The sequence below is a fragment of the Adiantum capillus-veneris genome, chromosome 18, assembly GCF_014529385.1.
Source record: "Adiantum capillus-veneris isolate H3 chromosome 18, ASM1452938v2, whole genome shotgun sequence".
Taxonomy (NCBI): Eukaryota; Viridiplantae; Streptophyta; class Polypodiopsida; order Polypodiales; family Pteridaceae; genus Adiantum; species Adiantum capillus-veneris.
The window spans coordinates 18,419,021-18,435,766 of record NC_140948.1 but is presented as its reverse complement, the minus strand read 5'-3'; the positions used below and the strand labels follow the sequence as shown (position 1 = coordinate 18,435,766).

Below are 16,746 nucleotides of genomic sequence, written 5' to 3'. Positions count from 1 at the left end.
CCCAGCTTTTCTTAAGAGTACTAGGACTTGCTTGGCTCAGATCTCTGCAGCGCTTTTCAATACACCCTACACACTGGAGAGATGCCTGACAGCATGAGTGAGGGTCTGATTTACCTCATTCCCAAAGAGGGTGGCTCCTTGGATGAGATTCGACAGCGGCGGCCCATCACCATCCTCAACTCCGCCTACAAAATTCTTGCCAAGGCTTTGAGTTTGAGGATTCAGCCACTTCTAGAGAGCATTATACATGGGACACAGACAGGTTTTGTCAAGGAGCGTAGTATCCTTGACAACATCTTTTCATTTTAGGAGGCATCCGTGGTGAGGATCTGATGATACTTCTTCTCGATTTTGAGAAGGCTTACGATAGAGTTGACTGGGACTTTTTGGAGGGCACTCTTCGTAGGATGGGCTTTTCAGATCCTTGGATCAGAGGTGTGTCAGCTCTTTACAAACGGGCACACAATCAGGTACTTTTGGCAGGTGGTAGAGGAGATCGCTTCATGCTCACACATTCGGTCAGACAGGGCTGCCCTCTTGGCCCCTTCCTCTTTTTGTTCTATGCTGAGGCGATGAGCAGATTTTTGGTTTCACAACAGGTTGGTCTACGTGGCTTAGCGCTCCCTATTCGGTGCGATGAGCTACTTGATGCTGAGTTTGCAGACGACTCAGCTTTGTACTTGGAGGGCCAGGAGGCCAACTGTTATGTCCCGCTCATAGGAGAGGGGATCTAGCCCAAACGCCGTCGAGATGGGCGTCCAATGTTCGGGCGGACGTAGTGTGAACGCAGCCAGTGTGTGTAACAAACTTGGACACTCCAAGTCAAGAATCAACCGCGACACCACCAAATAACCACTTCAAAACAATTCACAGATCACAATAGATTTGCACTGGCCCGGTGGAGTTCCGTGCCTAGAGATATTGGCCCCAAAGACTGGCGCCCCTTTCGGTATTTCTTTTTGTATTAATCAATCATCAAAGTACAAGAGAGCGGTTAGGGTTTCACTCTCAGACTCTTCAAAACAATTCACAGATCACAATAGATTTGCACTGGCCCGGTTGATTCTTGACTTGGAGTGTCCAAGTTTGTTACAGTGTGGCCAGCCATTATTATAAAAGGGAGGCCAAGGCCTCATTTGCAGTTATCGACCCCCACTGGCAGTGGCTACCCCGCGAGGCTAGGATTGCGCAAGGTCACCTCGAGGAGGTGAGGCCGGGTGGCCGGCCATTATTATAAAAGGGAGGCCAAGGCCTCATTTGCAGTTATCGACCCCCATTGGCAGAGTGCCAGTGGTTACAACGCGAGGCTAGGAGTGCGCGAGGTCTATCGACCCCCACTGGCAGAGTGCCAGTGGTTACCCTGCGAGGCCAGGAGTGCGCGAGGTCACCTCGAGGAGGTGAGGCCGGGTGGTATGGGACGCTCGGTCTTACAAGTGCACGCCTACATCCTCGGACGTTGGCCCCAGCACGAGGGAGCTGCCGGATGGTGGCTATGGTCAGGTGGTTCGTCCGACGCGTGTCTATAAGCGGTTCGTATAGCAGGGAGATCCACTCTTTGTGTTCGTTTCATAGTATCAGAGCCGGCTTGGCTACGGAATGGACCGTGTACACCTACAGGCTGCTTAGAGTCGGATAATCACTATTTCATGCAAGTTTCGATAAAATAACTGTTTGATTGATTATTTTCTTCTCATGAGCATGTTTGCATGTGAAATTTAATGTGTTTTTTGCTGATTTTTGGTAAAATTCAGCAATCTAACGAGCAGAAAGCCGGAAATCAGGAAGTTATTTGTGAATTTACTGATTTTTTTTTGTGAATTTCGATGAGAATCACTCTATGCTGTTTAATTTGCTCACTGGCCATGAAATTTAGCATAGTTTATTAAACTCCCTTTGTATTCCTCTCTGTGAAATGCTACACTGAGTAAATACACACACACACAGAGAGAGAGAGAGAGAGAGAGAGGACGCATTGATTCTCCTTGCATTCTCCAATGTGAAGCGAAGAGAAAGGCTGCTCTCAGTATGCAGCAAAGAGGAGAGAGAGAGAGAGCTGAGCTCTTGTGCTGCAGAAGAGGGAAGAGAGGTTGTGCAAGAGGACAAAGAGAGAGAGCGCACGCCACAGGTCTAGCGTAGAGTTTTTTTTAGCGTTGGCTCCTAGCTGGCGACCCCTCCGCGTGCTAGCCACGAGTGAGCACACGCTCTGGCATCCGATTTCTCTCTCCACGCGTCGTTTCCTCTCACTGTTAGCGTTTGATTTTTATCACGCTACACTTCGTTTGATTTTTTTTGTGAGTTAACTGCTTTAATTTAAGTGCTCCATTTTAAATGGCCTGGACAGAGTTTTTTTTAAGAAAGTGTGAATGAAACCGGCCTGTTCAATCCAAAAAGGGCGGTAGACTTTACTTTAAACCTTGATTTAGCTTTCACCCATTATTAGTCGTCTATTTTACCTGTACTTTCAAGACACATCAAAGGGGAGAGGGATACAGGCTGCTAGATTGCACCTGTATAAGTAGACGGACACCAGATTGGCCCCTAACTTAGGCGCCCCTTTCGGTATTTCTTTATTGTTCAAAAGAGGGAATAAACGCTGTGGTTCCTACAAGCTGCCCCGCACAAACTCGGCTGAATTTCCACTGTTCCAGCCCGATTTCGGCAGCATAACTGTACTAGAACCCTTCACGGTCAGTATTCCCACGCATTGACTGACTTTCCCGACGCATACGGGCACTTTGCAAAACCTGGCGAGAATCTGCAGCACGCTGAATTCTCTGTTTTCAGCCCTGAAAATGCGCCAGATCGCCTGTACAGCGGTCCCCTTGCGTCCCCGAACCTCCTGGGGGTATTAGGGTCCGTTTAGGGCCAAAACCCTAAACCTGCAAAAATACACAGCAGGCTGTAATTCACTGTTTCGGGCTCCGTTCCGCGTGCCGGTCGCATCCCTAGCAAGTCCTCGAGCTCCCGCACCTGTAGGGCTACTTGCCCTTTGAATCGGACGAGATTTCTGGCGTGAAACCTCTCCGAATTCACCTGTACCTGTGGGGGGATTAGCCGCTAGCTAATCCAGTACCTGTGCAAGAGGCTCTTGCCTCGGCAATCGCGCATGAACCCACACAACTGTACATTGGTCAAATGAAAAGCCCACTAGAGGGGCATAACATACTGCCAAAGGGGAGAGAGAGGGCAGTGCGTAGCGTGCAGGGCATCACTCCTGGCACCGCACTGTGCATAAGAGGGAAAGCAAGCACTCCATAGCTCTTAACCTGTGACAGGAACTTGCAGAATGAGCCTCCCAACTATAAATCACGTTTTTGCCTTCTCTATAAGTAGTAAACTGGCCTCAGAGTGCCAAGTGTCACTCATTTGTGCATTTTCCCGCTTTAGACCCTCGGGTCTAAAAATATCTCACCTGCAGCCTCTGTTGACTTGGCCACAGAGTAACAAAATGATCCCCATGTCAAACTGCACGTAATGACGCGAAGACATTTTCAGGTCCCAAAATAGCAGTTCCCTAAATTTTAGGAGATGCTGCCATTGTATCTTTCTAGGTCATCCGACCCTCTTTGTACACTGCGGCCACATCCAGAACTGAAATGTAGCCTCTGTAGCAAAGGATTCCACTTTGGCTAGTCAATGACCCCACTTGGCTAACCATAGTCCTTGTCCAACCTTAGTGCTCTCTTGCCCTCAGGCCCGGACTCCCTCTGGACAGTTCCACACTAGCTATGCAATGCAGGGCAGTTAGATTTCCCGAGGGGTGTTTCCAAAAAGTGAAAGTAAATAGATAATAAGAAAGAAATCAACAAAAAGGATAGATAGTAGTCACACGCTGGTGACATACCCCCCTCTTGAAATCTCAAACGTCCTCGTTTGCATCTATGTCGTCCATGCTTACTGTCAACACTGATGTATTCAACACCTGTCGACACATATACGACACATACATGCTCATTGTCAACCCTGGTGTATTCAACACCTCGTCGACTCATGTATTGCCTGCGTGTGAACCCTGTCCCAATGACATAGTGGTAGCTTCGCACTCTGCCATTGCTTTGAGTCACGAACTTTCCAATGACAAAATGGTAGCTGCACATTTTGCCACTGTCTTATAGTACACGTTGGATCCCGTAACACTTGCGAGCATACCCAAACCGACAGTTTAAGAATGCAGTTACACATGTACTCTTTAATAGAAGCAATCACTGTATCCTTGACAGACTGACAAGAAATACTCACTTCTATAGCACTAACCAAACTTTTGGACATTCCATAAGAGCAATTGCCAAACTGACAATCTGTACAGCTCTAACATTCATGTAACAGGTATTTGATTTGAGCTCACTTTAAATACCATGTACATCATTTGTTTCAAAAGCCATTGTCACACTGACAATCCATTTAGCTTTGAAACTCAAGGGGTCAAGGTAGGTTGCAAATCGAAGGCTTCCAGGTAAAGTGATAACACAGTTGGTGACTCTGCAAGTTCACCTTCTTCCATCCACTTAGCATCCATTGGTGGATAGTTTCTGAACTTTACCAAGTAACGCCTAGCAACCTTGCCTTTCACTTTCCTTTCTTTGTGTGCCAAAATCTGTTCAGGGACCAAGATTTCGTCAAGTTCCTCGACTTCCGGCTGATCTTCAGCTGGCATATCTTCTGGCACATCACCCACATAGGGTCTGAGAAGACTCACATGAAACGCATTGTGAATCTTCCAACTGTCAGGCAATTTCAGCCTATATGCAACATCACTGATTATGTCGCACACTTGAAAAGGCCCATAGTAACGCATGCTGAGCTTTGGAAACACTCTTTCCTTGCCCTTCATCTTCTTTAACCTTGCCTTTTCAAAGCGTAAAAGCACCCAATCACCAAGTGAATATACCACTTCACGACGGTGACGATCAGCTGCTTTCTTTTGCTTTGCCTGAGTCCTTTCTAAGGCCACTTTGACCTTCTTGTACATTTCATCCATGTCCTGAACATACTTATCTGCTTCAAATATCTTGTCCTTTGTATGCAGTATGGGAGGAACTTTCTTGCCACCTTCAACTATTTCAAAAGGTGCCTTGCCAGTTGATGAATGCACTGTATTATTGTATGCATACTCCACCAATGGCAAATACTGCTCCCACTTTCCTTTATGCTCTGACACATAGCACTTCAGCAGATCTAGGACAGTAGAATTTGCCTCTTCTGACTGCCCATCTGTTTGAGGATGAAATGACGAAGAGAATTTGAGCGTGGTACCCATATTCTCAAACAAGCCTTTCCAGAACAAACTAGTCATGCGTGGATCACGGTCGCTAACAATCGACTGTGGCATGCCATGATACTTGAAAATATTGCTCATAAACAAGCGTGCCATCTGATCTGGCTTTATCTTCTTCCTGACAGGAATAAAATGAGCCTATTTGCTAAATCTGCAAATAATGGTCCAAATACCATCGTTTCCTGTCTGCGTTCTCGGAAGATCAAAGATAAAATCCATAGCAATACTTTCCCATGGTTTATCTGGAATAGGTAGGGGTTGCAATAACCCTGGTGCCTTTTGCCTGTCAAACTTGACCTTTTGGCATATTAGGCATTCTCGCACAAAGACATCCACATCTCTTCTCAATGTAGGCCAGTAGAAGAATGTCTCAACCGCTTTAACTGTAGCATCGATACCACGATGCCCTACATACGGTGGGACATGACTCTCTTCCATAACTTTGCGTCGCAATGGCTTTGTGACACACAATCTGCCATGCATCATCATGAACCCGTCTTTAAGAAGGTAGTGTTCATGACGTTGTCCATCCATTAGTTGCTCGAAGACCCTTGCAAAATCTTCATCATTTGCATACTGTTCTCTCATATCATCAAGTTCATGATGATAAGGAATCGACACAGCTGAAATTTGTGGCTTCCTTGACAAGGCATCAGCCACAACGTTCTTCTTGCCTTCCACATGCACAATCTGAAAATGGAACATGGACAAGATATTTGCCCATCGCATATGCTTCTCAGATAACTTTGTCTGTGTCAAGAAGTATCGCAAGGTCTGATGATCCGTTTGGACAACGAAATCTGCACCTAGCAGGTAGTGTTTCCAACTTAAGAGCGCATGAATCACAGCCAGTAATTCTTTCTCATAGACCTGCATGGTCATCTCTGGCCCTTGCAAAATTCTGCTCTCATAGGCTACTACCCTGCCATCTTGCATTAGCACAGCACCAATGCTACTACCGCAGGCATCACACTGGACCACAAATGACTTCCTAAGATCTGGCAACACAATGACTGGATCTGAAGTCATCTTTTCCTTTAAGAGATTAAAAGCTGAAATCTCTTTTTGTGTCCATCTAAAGGTGACTGCCTTCTTTTGAAGAGCATGTAAAGGTGAAGCAATCTCAGCAAAATTTCGGATAAACCTTCTGTAATAGGAGCATAGTCCCAAAAAGCTTCGGACATCATGCACCGTCTTCAAATTTGGCCATGACTTGATCGCTTCGACTTTTGCAGGATCCATTCTGACACCATCCTTTGAGACAATGTGTCCCAGAAAGTGAATCTCTTCCAGAAAAAACTCACTTTTCTTTGCATTGATGAGCAACCTATGAGTGCAAGTTGTCCACCATTGTCCCGCATTCCCTGTCAAGAAAGTGGCTGCCTTGCGGACCTTTGAAGCCTCTGTAAAGTTTCCCCCTGCATAGGCCTTGTCAAACTGCTGGAGGAATGAGAGAGCCTTCTTCCTGTCATCAAACCCTGTAAAGGTCGTGAATGTCACACCTTTGCCACCTTCTTTATACGGAGTTGGCCTCTCCAGCGGCGTCAAATTGTCATATGGAAGTGACTGAAACATGGGAACACTATTAGGGTTCATCTGTGTTCCTTGGCCGCTATTAACTTGACCTGGAAATGCCATATTTGGCTGCTGATTTGTAATTCCAGCCATACCAAAATTTGCTTGTGGCATCCCAAATTGGCCCTGAGTGCTCTGAAACCCTGGTTGCATACCCATGACACCATACATGGGGTTAGGCATCATCGTTTGAGCACCCCCAAACACTGTTCCTGGCGTGTAAAACTGATTTCCATGTGCATGACCAGCCATGCTCTGGAATACGGATCCACCTCCAAAATAGCCAAGGTGTACTGAAGGTGGTGGGAAGACTTGTTGCATAGCCTGTAGGTTGCTTCCCTGCCCATTAGAACCAGCTATAGGCTGCTAAAAGGTGGCGGGCTGAACTGGTACAGCCTGAAAGATTGGCATCTCAGCCACCTGTTCTTGCACCTTAGGCACACGTTGTCGAGACTGCATGTTCTCTGTCAAGTGTACAGGTGTTTCCATTGACTGTGCGGTATGAATCACCTGTGCTCGAGCCTTAACAGGCTTTTGAATATGATCCAGTGACCCAACTTGCTGAGACGGAACAGGAGGTTGCAGAAAGGCTAAAAACCTTGGGTTCTGCATTACTTGTGTGAACATAGCCACAGCAGTAACCAACTGGGTCCTGAATATATCATCATCAGTCTGTGGTGGTCTTGAGGACTCACCCACTTCATGTGTCTGTTGACCCTGTGAAGAGGAAACCTCTTCAGTCACATCATCTGGTCTGTCAGCCATAATTGCAATTCCCTGTGTCTGGTCTATGATCCCCTGTGTCTTCAAGCCGAAAACTGCCCAAGGCTCACTTCTATGGGAAAAAGTGATTTAATCCCGTCGATGGAACCATGAAACCGGCCTGTTCAATCCAAAAAGGGCGGTAGACTTTACTTTAAACCTTGATTTAGCTTTCACCCATTATTAGTCGTCTATTTTACCTGTACTTTCAAGACACATCAAAGGGGAGAGGGATACAGGCTGCTAGATTGCACCTGTATAAGTAGACGGACACCAGATTGGCCCCTAACTTAGGCGCCCCTTTCGGTATTTCTTTATTGTTCAAAAGAGGGAATAAACGCTGTGGTTCCTACAAGCTGCCCCGCACAAACTCGGCTGAATTTCCACTGTTCCAGCCCGATTTCGGCAGCATAACTGTACTAGAACCCTTCACGGTCAGTATTCCCACGCATTGACTGACTTTCCCGACGCATACGGGCACTTTGCAAAACCTGGCGAGAATCTGCAGCACGCTGAATTCTCTGTTTTCAGCCCTGAAAATGCGCCAGATCGCCTGTACAGCGGTCCCCTTGCGTCCCCGAACCTCCTGGGGGTATTAGGGTCCGTTTAGGGCCAAAACCCTAAACCTGCAAAAATACACAGCAGGCTGTAATTCACTGTTTCGGGCTCCGTTCCGCGTGCCGGTCGCATCCCTAGCAAGTCCTCGAGCTCCCGCACCTGTAGGGCTACTTGCCCTTTGAATCGGACGAGATTTCTGGCGTGAAACCTCTCCGAATTCACCTGTACCTGTGGGGGGATTAGCCGCTAGCTAATCCAGTACCTGTGCAAGAGGCTCTTGCCTCGGCAATCGCGCATGAACCCACACAACTGTACATTGGTCAAATGAAAAGCCCACTAGAGGGGCATAACATACTGCCAAAGGGGAGAGAGAGGGCAGTGCGTAGCGTGCAGGGCATCACTCCTGGCACCGCACTGTGCATAAGAGGGAAAGCAAGCACTCCATAGCTCTTAACCTGTGACAGGAACTTGCAGAATGAGCCTCCCAACTATAAATCACGTTTTTGCCTTCTCTATAAGTAGTAAACTGGCCTCAGAGTGCCAAGTGTCACTCATTTGTGCATTTTCCCGCTTTAGACCCTCGGGTCTAAAAATATCTCACCTGCAGCCTCTGTTGACTTGGCCACAGAGTAACAAAATGATCCCCATGTCAAACTGCACGTAATGACGCGAAGACATTTTCAGGTCCCAAAATAGCAGTTCCCTAAATTTTAGGAGATGCTGCCATTGTATCTTTCTAGGTCATCCGACCCTCTTTGTACACTGCGGCCACATCCAGAACTGAAATGTAGCCTCTGTAGCAAAGGATTCCACTTTGGCTAGTCAATGACCCCACTTGGCTAACCATAGTCCTTGTCCAACCTTAGTGCTCTCTTGCCCTCAGGCCCGGACTCCCTCTGGACAGTTCCACACTAGCTATGCAATGCAGGGCAGTTAGATTTCCCGAGGGGTGTTTCCAAAAAGTGAAAGTAAATAGATAATAAGAAAGAAATCAACAAAAAGGATAGATAGTAGTCACACGCTGGTGACAGTGAAACCTACAGGCTATTAAAAAACCACTTACAAAGAGTGACTTTTCACAGAAGGACTCGGTTTTCAGCCCTCTACTTTTCTCAACCCGCTTCTCTCTCTCACCCGCTCGTGCTCCCGCGCTCCCGCCATCACCTGCTTGCCTTCGGACGCGTACACAGACGCGTAGCGCTCTTTGAAGTCCAACTTTTCGTGATCGAAAAGTGCAGAAAAGGCCCTAGTTTCGCGTGAAACCTACACTTTTTCACGGATTTCGCCATGGATTCCTCCAACTGGATGTGCAGCGTGACGACGCGCCAGGTAATGTTCAAATTCCGTTCACGCATGCTCTATACACATGGATTACAAGTACCTTCCAGAGCTTCGACCAGCATGTTACCGCTCGAACTTTCAGACAAACATTCGCTTGGCCTCTCTCGAAGGGGTCGTGCAAGGGCTTAGTTCCCGACTTACTGCTTTGGAATATACGGCTCAATCGACGACTGCGCAAATTTCCGAGGGCGAAATGTCACAGGACGGGCACCACGTGCCAATAGAAAAAAGCAGATTGAGCAGGCTTTTAGCACTTCAATAACAATTGAACTGAAAGAGAAAGAGAGACGACACGCAACATGGAGTGGCGGAATTCCACCCCAGAGTGTATTGGCCCCAAACCTTGGCGCCCCTTTCGGTTTTCTTTATATTGCATCAACATAGTACAAGCCGATACTCCAGACTCTGCACCTTCGCTAGGAAGCATGCCAGAGAATGAGTCCTAGCCTCATATTTAAAGCCCCTTGGCCTAAAAAGCAATTACAGTGAAAAGCCTTCAAAACTCAAAAGCTTCTGGTCCAAAAGCAAAGCCAAAAGTTGCCAGCGTAAATCATGGAAATCCGTACAGCCTGCCACGTCATCAGCCAGCGCAATTTTCGGAAATCTCCCTGCTACCCTTAGGGTTAGGGTTAGGGTTAGGGTTTTTGCAGTTTTAGGGTTAGGGTTTCAAAATTTAGGATCTGCAGGTTTTAGGGTTAGGGTTTCCAGAATTAGGGTTTCAATTTTTAGGGTTAGGGTTTGCAAAATTAGGGTTTCAAGTTTTAGGGTTAGGGTTTGCAAAACTAGGGTTTTCAAGTTTTAGGGTTAGGGTTTTCAGAGTTAGGGTTTCAGCAGTTAGGGTTTTTGGCACAAATTAGGGTTACGGTTTTTGCTCTCGGACAGCCACGTCATCACTTTGTGATAGTTTAGACCCCTCTGCCACATCTGTAAGTTGACTCCATTCTTTAGGTTTTGACACGTCAGCAGTTTGTTACACGAAACCCATCTCCAACAATTGCGAACGCAGATTGCTGCTTTTGGGCGTCCACAGGGTGGTCCAACTGCCACGATTCCGTACAAAACCACAAATTTCTCAGGGGAGGAGAAGGAATGTACGGAATTGGCCATAAATAACTGGCTGCATCAGTGGACCACGTATTTTGATCTCCATGGGGAGCATGATGAACTGAGGATTCAGACGATTCCTCTCTATCTGCGCAATAAGGCGCTTACCTGGTGGCACGACGTGACAGAGAAGCCTACGACATGGGTCAAAATGGATCCTTTGAAAGCTTACGCTAAATTGCAGAGTCTTTCGATGAAAGCTCTATCTTTTGATAAGTACGACAGCTTTCAAAGAGACGCTCACCTTCTGCAAGGTGGATTCTACGCACGCTGTGCACATATACCTGCTGGGATTACACGAGGATTACTGTTGGACCTTAATCAAGGACAAAGCCCCGACTGACGTCCAGGATGCAATGGCAAAAGCCAGGACGTTCCATCTAATAAATGGGACGAACTATGAGAAGAAAAGAACTTCAGACCATCAATCCGGTGACGGCGCTTCGAGGAAGCTACCCCGATTCCAACATAAGTCCAAATCACCACCGAGATCTTCTCAAGAGAAGAAGAAAGCCAAAAATGCTTCAGATGTTGATGCAGTGAAGAAGGGGGCTTGCTTCGGATGTGGCCAGACGGGTCACCAAATCAAGGATTACCCCAAGAAGAAGACAAAGAACCGCAAGTCGTCCTTCGGTTCACGAGATCTCAAGTAACTCTGATGTCATTCAAGTTGAAATCCATCATCTAACGCACAGTTCATGCACTAATTGTACTTTTAGCACCAAAGTGTTTAATAAGCACGATCTTCTTCGTTTCCCTGAGAAGATCAATGGTCACGACGTGGCCGTACTCCTTGATAATGGAAGCTCACACAATTTTGTGGATACAAAATTGGTGCAGAAACTGAGCCTGCGGACACGAGACAGTGACCATGAGTATCGCGTGAAGATGGCTCGTGGCGAGGATACGGATGTATGGAATTGGATGGTTCCAAAGTTGTCGCTAGAGCTGGCTGATTACAAAGAGAACCTGGATTTCCACATCATGCGCCTGGATAGCGCAGATGTTATTTTAAGAATCCATGGTTTTATGATAAACAAGACTCATTGTATATAGACTATGTACATCACTCTCTTGTTTTTATTAAGCAGAACATGCCTCATGTATCTGTGTCGCTTTGTGATCAAAATTCTGTAAATAATGGTTTTGCAATACCAGTTGTTACTGCTTTGGAAATGTATAAAGATACAAAGTCTTCTGATGTTGACTTTTATCAATGTGTACCATCTGCTTGGTTTGATTCATTAGTTCTTGGTACTTCTGTCACTGAATTTCTTTATGTTCTTCTGTTGAACTTGGGGATTCCGACAAATCCAACCTTATTCGAGAAATCATGACTGATTTCAAGGATGTCTTTCTTGATGACCTATCTCCTAGCTTGCCGCCTTCGAAAGGAGTAGATGATCATGGCAATGAGTTGGTGGCTGGTAGTCAGCCCTTCTCAAAGCAACCCTATCGGTTTAGTAAAACCAAGGAGGACGAGATTCAGCGACAGCTGAAAGATTATCTCGACAAGGGTTTTGTTTAGCAAGTAAATCCCCGTGGGGAGTGCTAGTGTTACTTTTTCGAAAGAAGGATAACACTATGCGCTTCTGCGTAGATTACAAGGGGTTGAATAAGCTCACTATCAAGAATAAGTATCCGCTCTCGTGTATGGACGATCTGATAGATCAGCTCCACGGAGCGCTGTATTTTACGAAGATAGACCTGCGATCAGGCTATCACCAAATACGGATCAAACATGTTTCTAAGACAGGTTTCCATACGCGTTATGGTCACTATGAGTTTTTTGTCTTGCCTTTTGGTTTGACCAATGCTCCAACTACATTTCAACAGATGATGAATGATCTGTTTAGACCATTTTTAGGCAACTTCATTGTTGTATTTCTCGATGATATCTTGATCTATAGCCGAAGTTTGTTTGAGCACTTAGCGCATATACGCGTTGTTCTCGAAGTACTGAGAACTAAGAAGCTTTATGCTAAGGCTTCAAAGTGTGAATTCTTCAAGAAAGAGCTTCTGTACTTGGGTCACATCATTACTCGATTACTCGCGATGGAATTCGCGTGGACCCTGAAAAATTGGATAAAGTGCGAAATTGGCCCATTCTTAAGAATGTGTGCCAAGCAAAGTCCTTTTTAGGCTTTACAGGATTCTTTCATAAATTCATCAAGGATTACTCTAAAGTTGCTGCTCCGCTTACGCAACTTTTAAAAGGAGGGGTGAAAGGACCGAAGACTTCGGACCCTCACCGTAAAGGTAACCTCCCTACTGTCTGGAATGAGCCTCTCGACGAGAGCTTTCGGACACTAAGCACTTGGTGACTACTGCTCCAATATTGCACATTGTGGATCCTAGCAAACCGTTTGTGGTTGAATCGGATGCTAGTGATTATGCCATTGGAGCGGCAGATACAAGTGGCGCATGTTTCTGTCTTCAAGACATCTCTTCGACAGTCTCTTCAAGTTGCCTGTGACTTGGATGAGCTCCCTGTCAGTCATTACGAGCTCTACTTTGACTGTATCTGATTTATTGTTTGTAATATTTTCTATGGGTTTTCCTCGCCTTGTTGGATCTTGTGCATCCCCACAAACACTCACACCACTGAGCGATGAGTTGACGAGTTGGCCACATTGTGCATACTAATGAGTCAACTCAATTTTTTATTTCTTTCAAGCAAGTTTAAATCAATGAAAAATATTATTTCTACCTTTGAAATAAGTAAACCGAGAACTTGGATTTGATGTCTTTTCAAAGAGTTGGAAAGGTTTGAACCGGCCATCCCTTACAAATGCAAGTATTTTTTATTGCATAGACAAAAAGGTTTTTCGTGAGCACTATTCGGAATTCTGGAGATTAGATTTTAGGTAGCAATGTTTTACAGCATGACACCTTCTAGAAGGGGCAGTCGCCACGGCTGCTCATATTCTCAACCGATCTTCACTTTGTTGAAGGTTCCATTTCAGGCTTAGTTTTAAAGAAAATGTGATGTCTCCTGTTTTTGCATCTCTGGGGATGATGCCTATGTCCATGTACTTGAGAAGTAGAGTAGTAAGTTTGATTCCAAGTCCAACGAGGTGATCTTAGTCTACTATAACTCTATTTCCAATAGCTATTGTCTTTATGACCCTAAGCGGAATAATCCTGTAGTCAGCTGAGATGTTGTTTTTGACGAGCATGTACCTTCACAAAAGGATTCTGCCCCTAAATCTCCTTCTTTATGCCCAGAATTTCCTTTTCTTAGTGACCGTCCTGAAGACTCTTCTCCTTTGGAAGAACCTTCGTCTCTAGTTTCTGATTCTAGAAAGTGAAAAGCTGATTTACACATTTCATCCTTATGATACAGAGGATGATGGTTCAATGATTACTGCTAATGATCTCCCAGTTGCTACTTCACAAGGTGAGCAACCAGTCCAGCTTCCAAGGTGGCTTTTGAATACTCTTAGTTTCCGATGTATCAGGAGTTTCCTGCAGCTTCAGACTACAAAACAGTCTCAAATTTCAATGTCTACACGAATCTGAGATGAACAGAGTCGTATCACAGGTGAACTATGCTTTGATGTATACTATCGTGCGAGACAAAGAATCTCTTATTGTTCAGGAGGCGCTTTCAAAGTGGAGAACGCTATGCACGCTGAGAGTGATTTCGTTGAGAAGAATTGTACATGGGAGTTCGTTCTGAGACCAAACAAGCGGAATGCCATTAGTGTCAATAGGTCTGTAACATCCAAGTATGAATTAGATCGTACGTTTGGAAAGGCACAAAGCCTGATTCGTGGCTAAAGGATTTTGAAATATGCTGGGATAATAGGAGTGTGAAACACGATACAACCTTACAAAATCATCATCCTTATGATCCTGAAATGAGCTCTTATGCATGTAAAAGAGTAAGCTCATGGACACAGTACTGTGTGTGTGTGTGTGTGTGTGTGTGTGTGTGTGTGTGAGAGAGAGAGAGAGAGAGAGAGAGGGGAATGGGGAAGGGGATGTCTTGCATGCGGTGTTACTGTCTAAGTATGGAAACGGAAACTGGGTGGTCACACTGTGATCCGAGCACGCCCACACATGTGCAGACACATACAGACAAGCAATGAAGGTAGATAACTCCCATGCTATTTGTACAGAGAAGGAATAGTCTCTGTATGTAAGAGAGGAGCTAAATCAAATCAAAATTTGGCATACACGAAGCGTGCATTAAAACCTTTGCCTCAAGAAGACAAACAGGGTCAAATTCCAGCTTACCAGAGCAATTCGACAGAATCGGGCAGTTGGACGAGCAGAGACGTAAGGAGTTTAATTGCTTTGGACCATTCTTTGGCAATGTAGGCTTGCGCAAGCTCGTGTTGCGTCAGAGAAGCATCAGAGGCAGCCATGGCGATCGAGATCCACGATCTACGTCGTGCGAAAACTGGCCCTCGGTGAAAATGCAAGAGAGGATGCCTTGCTTCATCTGCTGGGGCTATCTACTTTGCGTGCACTATCTCTTGCAGGTCAAATATGCTTTGCAGGCCAACAGCCAACAATAGTGCCACGACAGCCAAGAGTCCAGCTCTTGTAATACACCAATCAAGATTAGGGATGTGTTTCTGTTCATACCCTCTAGACAGCCAAGAGTCCAGCTCTTGTAATACACCAATCAAGATTAGGGATGTGTATCTGTTCATACCTTTTAGTAATATGAGCTCAAGCTCTCAATCAACAATCAATCATTCACATGATGGTAATGGTGATTGAAAGCTCGTCCAGCACCACATCATACCGATCTATGCATTGATGCGAGACTAGAGCCTCATGCACTATTACCATGATATATAGTGGTGATTTCCCTCACTAGAAGGTTTTTCGACCGTAGCTTGCATATACACCCATCATTTTAGGGCAATCGTCACCTTTGTGTTAGCACACTACTTCTTGTGTTGTGTGTCCTTGAGCTTCTACTTGTTCTTTTCCATCTTTGTGTGCATTTGTGCAACCCTATCTCCAACAATTGGTATCAGAGCAGGCTTCAACATTTCAAACAACGTCTTCAACACCCTCCTAGCTCACTTTCTTGTATTGCAATGATATCTAATGAGTGTTCGCAGGGTGACATATCCTTCGAGTGGTATCATTAGTATTTTCATTTGCAATTTGACCTCCATTTACACTACGGGGAGTATTATGTAGGCAAATTTGTACTTTTGTGCAAGTTTTTGACAATGCAATTTTCTGTACTTTATAGTCTTATATGGGTTGTGTTGTATAGTCTTATAGTCTTATAGTCTTTATATGGGTTGTGTTGTATAGCACATGTTAGTCTTGAGGAGATTTTCATCTAAACTGGCAACTTTTGCATCAATTGTAGTCACTAGCTAGGGTTGCTTTTTGTCATGCATTTTAGGTATTTTGCCCGTTTGTTACATACGAAAATGTGAGCTACCCTTCAAAAAATACATTGAATGCTAGAAAAGTCATAAAATCTTGGAAGTTTGAATAGCAAGGGTGTAATTTAATGTCAATACTCAAGGAAGCAGCTTGGATGGGACATAGAAACATCTTGGGTTGTCAATCACAAGGAAGTTAGCGATGCAAGAAGATGCACTCACAAACAATTACAAATCAACACTAAACAATCCATCAACAAGCAACTACTAAATCTTCACTTTTGCTAATCACTCAATAGTTTCTCAACCAAATGAGCTTGAAATGCTTCGAAACTCTAGGAGACCATAGGCAAGGACTAATAGAGCCTATTTGGGCCCTAAATCCTCATTTTTGAGAGATACATAAATCAGGACCTATGGTTTTGTAGGCCATCAAAACATACACAGAAGTTGTCTAATAATATCTCCTAAGACCTATCAAACTAGCCATGACTACAACAATCATGTTTTCCATATGTTGTCTTCAAGGACAAATTGGATGGGAACAATTATCCACTATGGACTTAATGATGCATCATGTTCGTGTTGCAAAGAGTGTTTACAGCATTGTGCAAGGTAATAATGTATGACTAGGTTTTGTGGATATAGAGTTTGTGGATGATGGACATTTGTTGATTGCGCATAGCCAAACAGTCACATTGAGATGCTAGAGTCACATAGGCTAATGCATTGATTGTTCTCTTTGCATCATGCACACCTTCAATCAAC

General features: G+C 45.0%; 1 protein-coding gene across 2 annotated transcripts in view; it reads right to left on the bottom strand.

The window, feature by feature from the left end:
• The window catches only part of SRFR1 (Tetratricopeptide repeat (TPR)-like superfamily protein), a 122,393-nt gene extending 107,202 nt beyond the window's left edge, over positions 1–15,191 (bottom strand). The window contains exon 1 of one of the 2 annotated variants that reach the window (XM_086488382.1): positions 14,858–15,191. In XM_086488382.1, the coding sequence (XP_086344508.1) occupies positions 14,858–14,988 (131 nt within the window). In that variant the 5' untranslated portion in view covers positions 14,989–15,191. The remainder of the gene's footprint in view (positions 1–14,857) is intronic. The other variant, XM_086488380.1, reaches the window with a different exon arrangement.
• Between the last annotated feature and the right edge of the window lie 1,555 nt (positions 15,192–16,746).